Source organism: Alosa alosa, chromosome 14, assembly GCF_017589495.1.
Source record: "Alosa alosa isolate M-15738 ecotype Scorff River chromosome 14, AALO_Geno_1.1, whole genome shotgun sequence".
Taxonomy (NCBI): domain Eukaryota; kingdom Metazoa; phylum Chordata; class Actinopteri; order Clupeiformes; family Clupeidae; genus Alosa; species Alosa alosa.
This window is the reverse complement of record NC_063202.1, coordinates 21,629,286-21,641,491: the sequence shown is the minus strand read 5'-3', so window position 1 is coordinate 21,641,491 and position 12,206 is coordinate 21,629,286. Positions and strand designations below refer to the sequence as shown.

The following is a 12,206-nucleotide window of genomic DNA, read 5'->3' as shown; positions in this document are numbered from 1 at the left end:
TAGTGTGTCTCGACTGCTGATCCCGCTGAACGTCCCACTCTTAGGCAATAGGTTTGTGATTGGTTTACGGCTGCAGCGCAGTTAGCTTTGACTTGATGTCAACGACAGCTGATAGAGAATTGCACATGATCAAGAACACACACACAAAACGCAGGCACACCTCTCTGGGGAGACGTTTTGGTAGAGCTATTGCACACTTGGTGATCGATTTAGGATGAAAATGAAGATCAACACTTTAATTTCAGCTGAACTTTTTAATTATATCTACTCAGTCAGCTGATCAGTTCAACCTTTCATCATGGACATGGAGCAATTGGAGGACTCTGCCCTGGAAAGGTAAGAATCTGCATACATCTCTTGAGGCCATATCATACATGTTGAATGTGTAACGGTGATTTATTGAACAGTTAAACATGTCTCTGGTTCATTATTGTTCCTTTCCTTTGTCTTGTGTTATGGTTCAGTTCGGAGGAAGAGCTCTCGGAGGATGTGTCTGAGTCTGGAAGTGACTTTGAGGTTCAACTCAAATCTAAGAAGAGGATGAAGCAGACAGTGGCCCATGGAACTTTGGTCTGCAGACACACACACACACACAGACACAGACATGCATACACACTTACTTGCTTGTTCACAAACCTTGATTATTCAGTGCCGTTGCACCAAAGCATTTGTTGCAGCGAGCTGTCTGTAATGTTTGTGTTTTTACATTTCTATCTCTCCCCCCTCCCCCATTTCTCCAGCCACCCAAGAGACCCAGACGAAACGTGTCAGACCAGTCAAGCTCGAGCCTGACGCCTCCGGCTAGAAGTTCCTCCCCTGTGCAGAAGGGGCCCAGATGCACCAGCCGGCAGCAAAGAGGGAGGAATGGGGGAGAGCAGGAGGAGGGAGGGAAGGAGCACACCACTGCTGGGAGTCTGTATGAGGCCGTCAGTTCTGGCCGCTGTGCTCTGGCGGTAAGGGAGTGAGGGAGTATGTGTGTGTGAGTGAGAGAGAAAGAAAGAGAAATGGGAATAGAGAGAGAGAGAGAGAGAGAAAAAGGAGAGGTAGGAGTCGTGGAGGTAGGGAAACTGGAAGAGACATGGGACCGGAAAGGGTGGGGGTAGGATGTTGCAAGCCCACATAGATGACAGCATTTCAGGCCCAGATTCTTACTCTTTAGAATTGCTCTTAGAAATTGAATACTACCTCCCTCCCCCACCAACGCCACCATAATGTCAAAGTGAATAGTGGTGTGTGTGTGTGGGGGGGAGGGGGGGCTCTTGGTCAGACATAGAAGAGAGATGAGAACTGACTGACGGACAGGGGAAGCGCGTCATTCATCCGATGGAGGGGCTAATGACAAGGAGATGGATGGAAGAAAAGCTAAATGGAGTAGAGGATGGAGGGTGGGGGGGTGTTGAAATGGTAATCCCTGACCTCGGTGCACCTCCCTCAGCGTGATGCTACAAAAAAAATGCATGACCTTGAGCGGTGCGTTTGTTTGCCTCATTGGCTGTCTTCTCACAGACGGTGGTCTCTGAATGGCTGGAGGACTACAAGCAGGACCGTGAGGCGGGTCTTCTAGAGCTCATCAACTTCCTAGTGCAGTGCTGCGGATGCAGAGGTGAGAGGTCATGACGGCAGGGGGGTGTGTGGCTGAGTGCATGTTGCGCTCAATTGCGGGATAATTGAGGTCAGAGGTCAAGGGAATGGTGTTTTGACTTGTCTTTAAGAGTCATTGATCGGCTCTGGGCCCCTGGTCAGGCCTGTGATGGCAGGACCCCCCAGCTTAAGGGAACTGGCAGACCAGAGAGCAAAAGCTGCAGCACTTTGGTCATCTGTTTCCACCATGCTCTGCATAAACAAATAAACCCACACTCTCACACAGACAAATGTTTACCTTCATGTAAGCTTATATATGTGTGAGTGAGTTTATGTTTTGTCCTCTACATGTGTCCTAGAAATTTGATATTTAGATAACAAAAGCCTCTCACATATTGAACAGTTGGAGATGGAATCAGAGGCCAGGGCTTGGCTGATTTAAATGAAATCTGTTTTTGTTTTTTTTACATACAGGTGTTGTTAGCAAAGAAATGCTGACCAGCATGCAGAATAGTGACATTATTTGTCAGCTGACCAAGGAGTTCAAAGAGGTTAGTGCTGTGTCCAGATGGTGTGTCGTAGGCCATCTCTGTGTTGAGCTGTAATAATCTTTCTCTCCCTGTCATTTCCATCTATGTGGTTATAGCTCAGGACTCTCTGTCTCTCCCGGGACCTTCTGCAATACCACACTCCCTATTCAACTTCTTTGGTCCTTATCCTCTCCTCCTCCTCCTCCTCCTCCTTTATTTCCTGTCTCTCTCTTGTCTTCCCTTTCTGTCTGACTTTTTTTCTGTCTGTCTGCCTCGCTCTCTTTCCAGTTCAAATCAGCAAGCTTTGTTAGCATGGCTGTAGCAAAACATCACACGGGTCATTAAGTGTACATTAAGTTTTTCTCTCTCTTGTTTCCTTCACTTTCTCCCTGCCACCTCCTCTCCTCCTCCTCCCTGCCTCCCCTCCTCTCCTCTCATCCCTGCCTCCTCCTCTCATCTTCACTTCTCTTCCCTCTTCTCTGCTCCTCTCCCTCCTCTCCTCTCATCCCTGCCTCCTCTCCTCTTCCCTCCTCTCCTCTTCTCCCTGCCTCCTCTCCTCTCCTCTTCTCTCCTCTCCTCCCTGCCTCTTCTCCTCACCTCCTCTCCTCTCGTCCCTGCCTCCCCTCTCCTCTTCCTCTCCTCTCCTCTCCTCTCCGCTCCTCTCCTCTTCCTCCTCTTCCTCCTCTCTCTTCTCTCCTCTTCTCTCCTCTCCTCTCCTCTTCTCTCCTCTCCGCTCCTCTTCCCTCCTCTCCGCTCCTCTCCTCTCTTCCCTCCTCTCCTCTCCGCTCCTCTCCTCTCCTCTTCTCTCCTCTCCGCTCCTCTTCCTCCTCCTCCTCTCTCTCCTCTCCTCTTCTCTCCTCTCCTCACTCTCCCTCTCGCTCCATCACTCTCTCTCCTCTCTCTCCTCTCCTCTTCCTCCTCTCCGCTCCTTCCCTCCTCTCCTCCCGCCTCTTCTCTCCACCTCCTCTCCTCTCGTCCTGCCTCCTCCTCTCTTCTCTCCTCTCTCTGCCTCTTCTCCTCCTCTCTCTCGTCCTGCCTCCTCCTCCTCTTCTCTTCCTCTCCTCTCCTCTCCTCTCCTCTCCTCTTCTCTCCTCTCCGTCCTCTCTCCTCTTCCTCTCCTCTCCGCTCCTCTTCCTTCTCTCCTCTCCTCTCCTCTTCTCTCTTCTCCGCTCCTCTCCTCTCCTCTTCTCTCCTCTCCGCTCCTCTCCTCTTCTCCTCTCCGCTCCTCTCTCTCCTCTCCGCTCTCTCCCTCCTCTCTCCTCTTCTCTCCTCCCGCTCTCTTCCCACTCCTCTCCTCTCTTCTCTCTCTCTCCTCTTCTCTCCTCTCTGTCCTCTTCCTCCTCCTCCTCTCCCCTCCTCTCCTCTCTGCTCCTCTTCTCTCCTCCTCTCCTCTTTTCTCCTCTCCGCTCCTCTCTTTCTCCCTCTCGCTCCTCTTCCCTCCTCTTCCCTCCTCTCCTCTTCTCTCCTCTCCGCTCCTCTTTCCTCCTCTCCTCTCCTCTCCTCTCCGCTCCTCTTCCCCCTCCTCTTCTCTCCTCCTCTTCCCTCCTCTCTCCTCTCCTCCTCTCTCTCCTCTCTCTCCTCCTCTTCCCTCCTCTCCTCTCCGCTCCTCTTCCCTCCTCTCCTCCTCCTCTCTCTTCCTCCTCTTCTCTCCTCTCCTCTCCTCTTCTCTTCCCTCCTCTCCTCTCCGCTTCTCTCCTCTTCCCTCCTCTCCTCCTCTTCTCTCTCCTCTCCTCTCCTCTCTCCTCTTCTCTTCCCTCCTCCTCTCCTCCTCTTCCTCCTCTCCGCTCCTCTTCCCTCCTCTCCTCCCTGCCTCTTCTCCTCACCTCCTCCTCTCCTCTCGTCCCTGCCTCCTCCTCCTCTTCTCTCCTCTCCTCCCTGCCTCTTCTCCTCACCTTCTCTCCTCTCGTCCCTGCCTCCTCCCCTCCTCTTCTCTCCTCTCCGCTCCTTTCCTCTTCCCTCCTCTCCTCTCCTCTCCGCTCCTCTTCCCTCCTCTCTCTTCTCTCCTCTCCTCTCCTCTTCTCTCCTCTCTGCTCCTCTTCCCTCCTCTCCTCTCCCCTCCTCTCCTCTCTGCTCCTCTTCTCTCCTCTCCTCTCCTCTTCTCTCCTCTCCTCTCCTCTCCTCTTCTCTCCTCCGCTCTCTTCCCTCCTCTTCCCTCCTCTCCTCTTCTCTCCTCTCCGCTCCTCTTCCCTCCTCTCCTCTTCGCTCCTCTTCCTCCTCTTCTCTCCTCTCCCTCTTCCCTCCTCTCCTCTCCTCTCCTCCTCCTCTTCCCTCCTCTTCTCCCTCCTCTTCCTCTCCTCTCCTCTCCTCTTCCTCCTCTCCTCTCCTTCCTCTCCTCTTCCCTCCTCTCCGCTCCTCTTCCCTCCTCTCCGCTCCTCTTCTCTCCTCTCCTCTCCTCTCCTCCTCTCCTCTTCCTCCTCCTCCTCTCCTCTTCCCTCCTCTCCGCTCCTCTTCCCTCCTCTCCTCCCTGCCTCTTCTCCTCACCTCCTCTCCTCTCGTCCCTGCCTCCTCCCCTCCTCTTCTCTCCTCTCCTCCCTGCCTCTTCTCCTCACCTTCTCTCCTCTCGTCCCTGCCTCCTCCCCTCCTCTTCTCTCCTCTCCGCTCCTCTCCTCTTCCCTCCTCTCCTCTCCTCCTCCCCTCTCCTCTCTCTTCTCTCCTCTTCTCTCCTCTTCTCTCCTCTCCTCTCCTCTCCTCTTCTCTCCTCTCCGCTCCTCTCCTCTCCTCTTCTCTCCTCCGCTCCTCTTCCCTCTCTCCTCTTCTCTCCTCTCCGCTCCTCTCCTCTCCGCTCCTCTCCTCTTCTCTCCCCTCCTCTCCTCTCCTCTCTCTCCTCTCCTCTTCTCTCCTCTCTGCTCCTCTTCTCTCCTCTCCGCTCCTCTTCCCTCCTCTCCTCTTCTCCTCTCCTCTCCGCTCCTCTCCTCTCCTCTTCTCTCCTCTCCGCTCCTCTTCCTCCTCTTCCCTCCTCTCCTCTTCTCCTCTCCGCTCCTCTTCCCTCCTCCTCTTCTCTTCCTCCTCTTCTCTCCTCTCCGCTCCTCTTCCCTCCTCTCCTCTCCTCTTCCCTCCTCTCTCTCCGCTCCTCTTCCCTCCTCTCCTCTCCTCGCTCTCTTCCCTCCTCTCCTCTCCTCTTCCCTCCTCTCCTCTCCTCTTCCCTCCTCTCCTCCTCCTCTTCTCTTCTCTCCTCTCCGCTCCTCTTCTCTTCTCTTCTCTCCTTTCCTCTCCTCTCCTCTTCCTCTCCTCTCCTCTTCCCTCCTCTCCTCTTCTCTCCTCTTCTCTTCCCTCCTCTTCTCTCCTCTCCTCTCTCTCTCCGCTCCTCTTCCCTCCTCTCCTCTCTGCTCTTCTCTCCTCTCCTCCTCTTCCTCCTCTCCTCCTCCTCTCCTCTCCTCTCCTCTCCTCTCTCTTCCTCCTCTCCTCTCCTCCTCTCTCTTCTCTCCTCTTCCCTCCTCTTCCCTCCTCTCCTCTCTGCTCCTCTTCTCTCCTCTCCGCTCCTCTTCCCTCCTCTCCTCTTCTCTCTCCGCTCCTCTTCCCTCCTCTTCTCTCCTCCCTCCTCTTCCTCTCCTCCCTCCCCCTCTTCACCTCCTCTCCTTTCGCCCCTGCCTCCTCCCTTCCCTTTCTTTTCTCCTTCTCCTTCCCTCCCTTCCCCCTTCTTCTCCTTCTCCTCCCTGCCTCCTCTCCTCTTCCCTCCTCTCCTCTCCTCCCTGCCTCCTCTCCTCTCTATGTCCAGGACTCTGCCGCCTACCCTCTGTCCTCGGTGGGCCCCCAGTGGCGGCGCTTCCGTGAGAGCCTGTGTGAGTTTGTGGCTCAGCTGGTGCGCCGCTGCCAGCACAGCCTGCTCTACGACGACTTCCTGTTCAGCACCCTGGTGCCACTGCTCACCGGCCTGGCTGACTCTCAGGTGCGCGCCTTCCGGCACACCAGCACCTTCATCGGTGAGTGATGTCCTGCTCTCTGTGTTCCGTCCTGCTTTCTGTGTTCAAAGACTGCTTTGGCAACGCCAGTTCCCGATTTGTTATGCCAATGGAGCACTTTTGAATTTTAATTTGAGTTCTCCAAGGCACATAAGACTCATTGTCAGGGAAGGAGGAAAATCATCATGCAAAAGGATTACTTTATGAAGGATTGTGGGGGATACTTGTCTGAAGTTCCACAGAATAAACTTTTATGTACTAAAATGTTCAGAGAGCATATTTGAAAAGGTTTTAGATAACGTAAAACTAAAAAGTTCACTTTATATCTCCCACTTACTTTACAATCTTAAATGAAAATATATCCACACAAAGATGATTTATAGTGCCGTAAACCAATTGGTGGATTTGGTGTGAAAATGACTGATGCTCCAGTGTTCTTCTAATTGATGAGTCATTGATTGTGAATCAGCCTGAAGCAGAGAGGCGACGATGCGGTGCCCTTCACTGTGTGGTAATCGGATCAGTGGCTTTAGTTACAGAGCCTCTCCCCTGTGAGTTCTAACCCGTCCCTAATGCAGCCGCTGCAGGGGTGACTGCTGAGAGGTTATTTGTGAGTCATCTATTTTCACTCAATATTATCAGGACCAGCACTCAGAAAGACCCATAATGTCCACTCACCACTCATCATGACTTGGTTTAGGCTGATTGATGAGTTCCGGTGTATGCATGCTTGTATGACGGAGTGTGTGTGTGTGGGGTGCGATTGCTTTTGTCCGTTGTGTGTTTGTCCATATGTTTCTAATTGTTTTAACGTGTGTGTGTGTGTGTGTGTGTGTGTTTTGTAGCTATGAAGCTGATGAGTGCGGTGGTGGAGGTGGCGGTGAGTGTGTTTGCACAGATCCAGGTGACCAATCGGCGCTGTGAGCTGGAGAAGAACAAAACCTCCGAACACAGAGCCACTCAGAAACTAGAGGAGCTGGAACAGTCTTACAGCGAGGTCTCTCTCTCTCTCCCTCTCCCTCTCTCTCTCACACACACACACACACACACACACACACACACACACACACACACACACAGACCATACACACAGAAACTCTCACTCCGTGATACCCAAGTGCCCATAACCTATAAATACATATAAACAGTGCACAAGAGGTGTGCCCCACCCCACTAGAGCAACAATATCCACACACACACACACACTCACACAGCTGTATACAACACGCACACACCTGCACACACCTACACACTCAACCCACATAAATATATATGTGGATCAGATATGCTGCAGAAATTTGTTTTACCATTTGTGAATGTATAAAATGTTTTGTTCTTTGTTAAAGAGGGTGGTAGGCTGTAAGACTAATGGGTTGCTATCTGAATTTTGCATTTTGAAGTGTCCCTGAAGTGTCCCTCCCCGTGTGTGTGTGTGTGTGTGTGTGTGTGTGTGTGTGTGTGTGTGTGTGTGTGTGTGTGTGTGTGTGTGTTGTGTACATCCACACAGCTCATGGAGCACCAGACGGAGCTGTGTTCCATCATGAACGCCATCTTTAAGGGTGTGTTTGTGCACCGCTACCGGGACCGTGTACCGGAGATACGGGCCGTATGCATGGAGGAGCTGGGTGGCTGGGTCCTGACCAACTCCTCCGTCTTCCTCAACGATGGCTACCTCAAGTACCTCGGCTGGATGCTGCACGACAAGGTTCCTCCTTTCCTTTAGGCGCTATTGACACATAGTTTAGTTCTAGCCTTAGGGTGGGCACATAATAAAATCTCAGACCTCAAAAAAGGACAGCGGCAGATCCTCGTTCCTGTCACATAATATTCACCAAAGTCAAACCAAATTCCATCGTCTGCGTGCTGAGCCGGATCTGGATGATCATGTCGTAGAATTGAGATAAAATGTTGAAGTACATCAAAAAGGTACTTTTTATTTGATGTGAGTGAGCACACACACACACACATAGACACACACACACACACACACACACACACAGAGACAGAAGGACTCAATTAAAATACCCTCTTCAACCCTACACAACACAGCACTGTTAGTTGAGCTTCACTGTTTGTTGCACAAGGAGGAAGACATGAGACATAAAAAGTCAAAGATGTGAAGATAAAATACCATTGGGACAGAGTTGCGAGCTGCATGATTAATGACAGCCTTTGTGATTAGCTAATTGCAATGAACATCCAATCTACTTAATTTAAGTCAAATGTGAATGAAATTGCTGCTCTGCCATCTTGAATTATCGGACTGATCAGTTGTAGTGAAAAGTCAGAGTGGGGATGTCCTGGGATATCTACCACTCTGGAATGCCTTTCATCCAATCAGAAATCACAGTTTGACCAAACCTAACGGCTGTATAATAGGAGATGACTAATCTCTCGTAAATAAATAGTTTGGCAGTACCGGCATGAACTGAATTTTGAGTTAAAATCGTTGTTGCTGGATTAAGGTTTGTGAGGTGTCATTCCACCTCTTGTAGGTGTGTATTTCATACGGAAGACTATAATTGATCCCTGTAAGCCCCATAAGCTCTTTGGTTGCCTGGAGCTTCCTTACTGCACTGGCTCTATAAGTAAAGTAGAAATATTGATCAATGAAAATATCCTTTGGCAGACGCATGGGCATTAAAAGAAGATTGTCTACAAACAGGCAGACACTTTCAGCTGTTCATTTTGGAGAGCGCATAAATCGGATACTTTTGGTTTAAAAAAATAATAATATTTTTTACGTATTGCATACCAGCATGTGAACTAATAGCAAGGAAATTTAATAATGAAGTCCTTTTTTTTCCCTACAAAATCCATATTTATGAATTTTCCGTCTCCATCTGTCTCCTCGTCAGCAACCCGTAGTGCGCCTGCGCTGCGTGAAAGCGCTGCAGAGGCTGCATGAGGAGAAGGAGTTTATTGGCCGCCTGGAGCTCTTCACCAGCAGATTCAAGGTAGCCCCAAACCCATCCGTCGACCCCTGACCCTGTTTATGATACGGCCTCTATGGGTTGGTCTCACAACTTTGTGTGTGTGTGTGTGTAGGAGAGGATGCTGAACATGGCGTTGGACAAAGACGCCGAGGTGGCGGTGGAGGCAGTCAAGCTGCTTCTACTCATCCATAAGTGAGTGTGTGTGTGTGTGTGTCTGTCTGTGTGTATGCTTTTATGTGTGTGGGAGAGCACGAGTGCACATTTGTGAAGATTGCACACTTGTGCGTCATTCTGTTCATTTCTGCATTTCTGTGATTGTGTTGTGAACGCTTGAGCACTGAATACCCTACTGAAGGTCACTGAAATGCCAGCAATCTACATCTACAAGGATTTCCCCCCTCACACAGCATATTTTATGGTTGAGTGACTTTGCTATTAACTTCCTGTATCCAACATGTGTGTGTGTGTGTGTGTACTGTATGTGTTCACACTTGCACTTGTGTGTGTGTGTGTGCGTGTGTTGCTATAGGAACTCTGAGGACGGTCTGTCGGACGAGGAGTGCACTCGGGTGTTCCCGCTAGTGTTCGCTATTCACAGAGGCTTGGCTTCTGCAGCCGGCAGCTTCCTCTACCACATGTAAGTTCAGCATCTGCAGCTTCCTACAGCTTATTAAAAGCTTATCCTTTGTCATATGTCAGCTCAACTTCACTGCCCGTGTGTGTGTGTGTGTGTGTGTGTGTGTGTGTGTGTGTGTGTGTGTGTGTGTGTGTGTGTGTGTGTGTGTGCACACACGCTGATCCTGTTTGTCCAGTCTCTGCACTGAGGTGGATAAGATCATTGAAGAAATTGGGACAGAGAAGCGGCATGAGACCTTTCTCAACCTGCTCATCAACTTCTTCATTCAGAGCAAGGTACCCCCGTCATCCTGTCACGTCTTATCATTCAGAGCAAGGTACCCCCATTTTCCCAATACGTCTTATCATTCAGAGCAAGGTACCCCCGTTTTCCCGTTACGTCTTATCATTCAGAGCAAGGTACCCCCGTTATGGGAAACGAAGGGTTGCCGGTTCGATCCCAGACCAGTAGGAAAAATGTGTGCGATGGAAGTGGTTGAGCACTGCTGAGTCACGTCCTAGGGCGCCCACACAGCATCGTGTCTGGATGAGATATGTACCTCACTATGTAGCTCACTCTCCACCTACTCGGAATTCCACTCCAGTTCAGGGCCAAGTGTGTGACATAGTCGATTAGGACGGTGATGTAATAGGGTCAGGGTTCCCACGGGTCATGGAATTTGGGAATATCATATTCTGGAATATCATGGAATTTTGGGAATTTTATCATTTTTGGTGCAAAGTCATGGAAAATCAGGGAATTTTGTTGCAGCAGTTTAAAACTTACTTGCCAAAATATATCAATACAAATATATGTCCAGTCAAAATTGGCGCTTAAAATTGCCTGTCTCAATATATAGAAGAGGTCCAGGGCAATTCCGCGCAAAACTGTCACATCCATATTTAGTTGGCGTTACAGTTTTGCGTGGTATTGCCCCCGTATCGTTATATAAAGCTCTGTTCTCGCTGTCTAGCTTTCTCCTCTTTGAGCAATCGATGATTTGAAAATAACTTACTTATCGTTAACTTAGATATCCATATGATTGTTTCTCGTCCCGTCTCCTCTCCTCGCTCGTTTCAGGCTATCAGTCTCTTCTCCATAGTAGGCTACTTTACTCACTGACTCGACTTTATCAGAATTCACAGATTTCACTGGCTGAGTAGCAGCAAGCGAAATGATGGTTCCTGAAGCTCTTGAAGTAAATGCTGTTATCCTAACCAACGAAACATTTAGCGCAGCTTTGAAATCTTACGTGAAAATCTAAATTAGGCTATTATGGTCTGGGTCCGGATAGGATCACGTCACGGTCCGGACTCGGACCGCGGTCCGCCATTTGGTGATGGCTGCTGTAGGGTGATGGTGTAAGAAATAGAGTGGTGTTTGAGTTATTAGGATGTTAGGCAACTGGAATGTCTAGAATAATAGGATATTGAATTGATAACATAACAATGCATTGCACATATAAATCTACCTTTTATTATATGTCTAAATTAACATGGCTTCATGCTTTTGCATTAATTCATTGTTTATGTCTCTCTCTCTCTCTCTCTCTCTCTCTAACCTCCCTCTCTCTCTCCATCCCCCCACCCCCAGTACCATGAGCATGGGGAGTACATGTTGGACAGCCTGTGGGACGTGGCTGGGACCGAGCTGAGGGACTGGGAGACCATGACATCTCTGCTGCTGCAGGAGAGAGACGGAGAGGATGGTGAGAATGCAGAGACAACCACCCAAAACACCCACTCAGGCCATCCTTAAAAAGATTTTCGTTTGCCGTAACCCGACCGACCCTGTCAATTTAGAACTGACCCAAATATTTATTTTTTTCCCCTTTTAGTCCGACCGACTTGCCGGGTTGTAAAACTTATGCTAATACCGACCGATTGTTTTTTTTTTTTTTTTTTTTACTCTAAACAACCAATACAAATGCAATAAAATAATATTTCTTTTAGTAGGCCCAAGTATTGTGAATATAAATTGCCTACATGCAAACGTGGCTCACTTAAAAAAAAAACCTGTGGCGCCATCTCTACACCATTGGTTTTACGATGTCACACTATGGCCTACGCCGCTTTTTCATTCACACAAACTGATAACGCTTTTACTTGGCACGGTTCTGGAAGAACTGTGGCCAGATCTTTTTCATCCCTCCTCCCCTAGTCTAACGGTGACCGTGTCGGAGTATTGAAATTGGTTGTGGTCTATTCAGCATTTCTCAAAATATGGGTCCGCAACATGGAGACTGCTGGTCCGCTGGAGTCGTGGAGGAAATTAGGCCCGTGCTTCATCTGATAATTTGCTGCGCAGTTGATCAAGAAACCGCGGATCGACGAAAAAAGAAAAACAAACGTTTCTGCTATCGATGTCATTAAACATGGAGCCCTACAATTAAGTGGTGGTATGAGCATTCATTCAATATGCGCCTGCGCCGAGAAAACTGAAACTAATCGATAACGTTGGTATCAAAGCTCGCTTCAACCTGTTGGAAGGCTATTTATTTATTTAACTAAACTTAATAGAACGACGTTGTTTTTGGAACTTCCTTAGAAACAGAGCAGAGACTGTATAATACACTGTATAGCATTGAGTATTGCATAGTCAAATTTCAATATAACGTGGCCAAGAGCTATTGTAGCCTTCTTTC

At 49.3% G+C, this 12,206-nt stretch overlaps 1 protein-coding gene across 1 annotated transcript in view; it reads left to right on the top strand.

Annotated features, from left to right (window-relative positions):
• The window catches only part of LOC125306825 (cohesin subunit SA-1), a 28,704-nt gene that overhangs the window by 894 nt on the left and 15,604 nt on the right, over positions 1-12,206 (top strand). The window contains exons 2-14 of the mRNA XM_048262387.1: positions 273-336; positions 465-570; positions 741-953; positions 1,507-1,603; positions 2,056-2,132; positions 5,827-6,031; positions 6,856-7,007; positions 7,518-7,715; positions 8,869-8,967; positions 9,059-9,138; positions 9,476-9,583; positions 9,759-9,858; positions 11,156-11,270. Coding sequence (XP_048118344.1) covers positions 299-336; positions 465-570; positions 741-953; positions 1,507-1,603; positions 2,056-2,132; positions 5,827-6,031; positions 6,856-7,007; positions 7,518-7,715; positions 8,869-8,967; positions 9,059-9,138; positions 9,476-9,583; positions 9,759-9,858; positions 11,156-11,270 — 1,588 coding nt within the window. The 5' untranslated portion in view covers positions 273-298. The remainder of the gene's footprint in view (positions 1-272; positions 337-464; positions 571-740; positions 954-1,506; positions 1,604-2,055; positions 2,133-5,826; positions 6,032-6,855; positions 7,008-7,517; positions 7,716-8,868; positions 8,968-9,058; positions 9,139-9,475; positions 9,584-9,758; positions 9,859-11,155; positions 11,271-12,206) is intronic.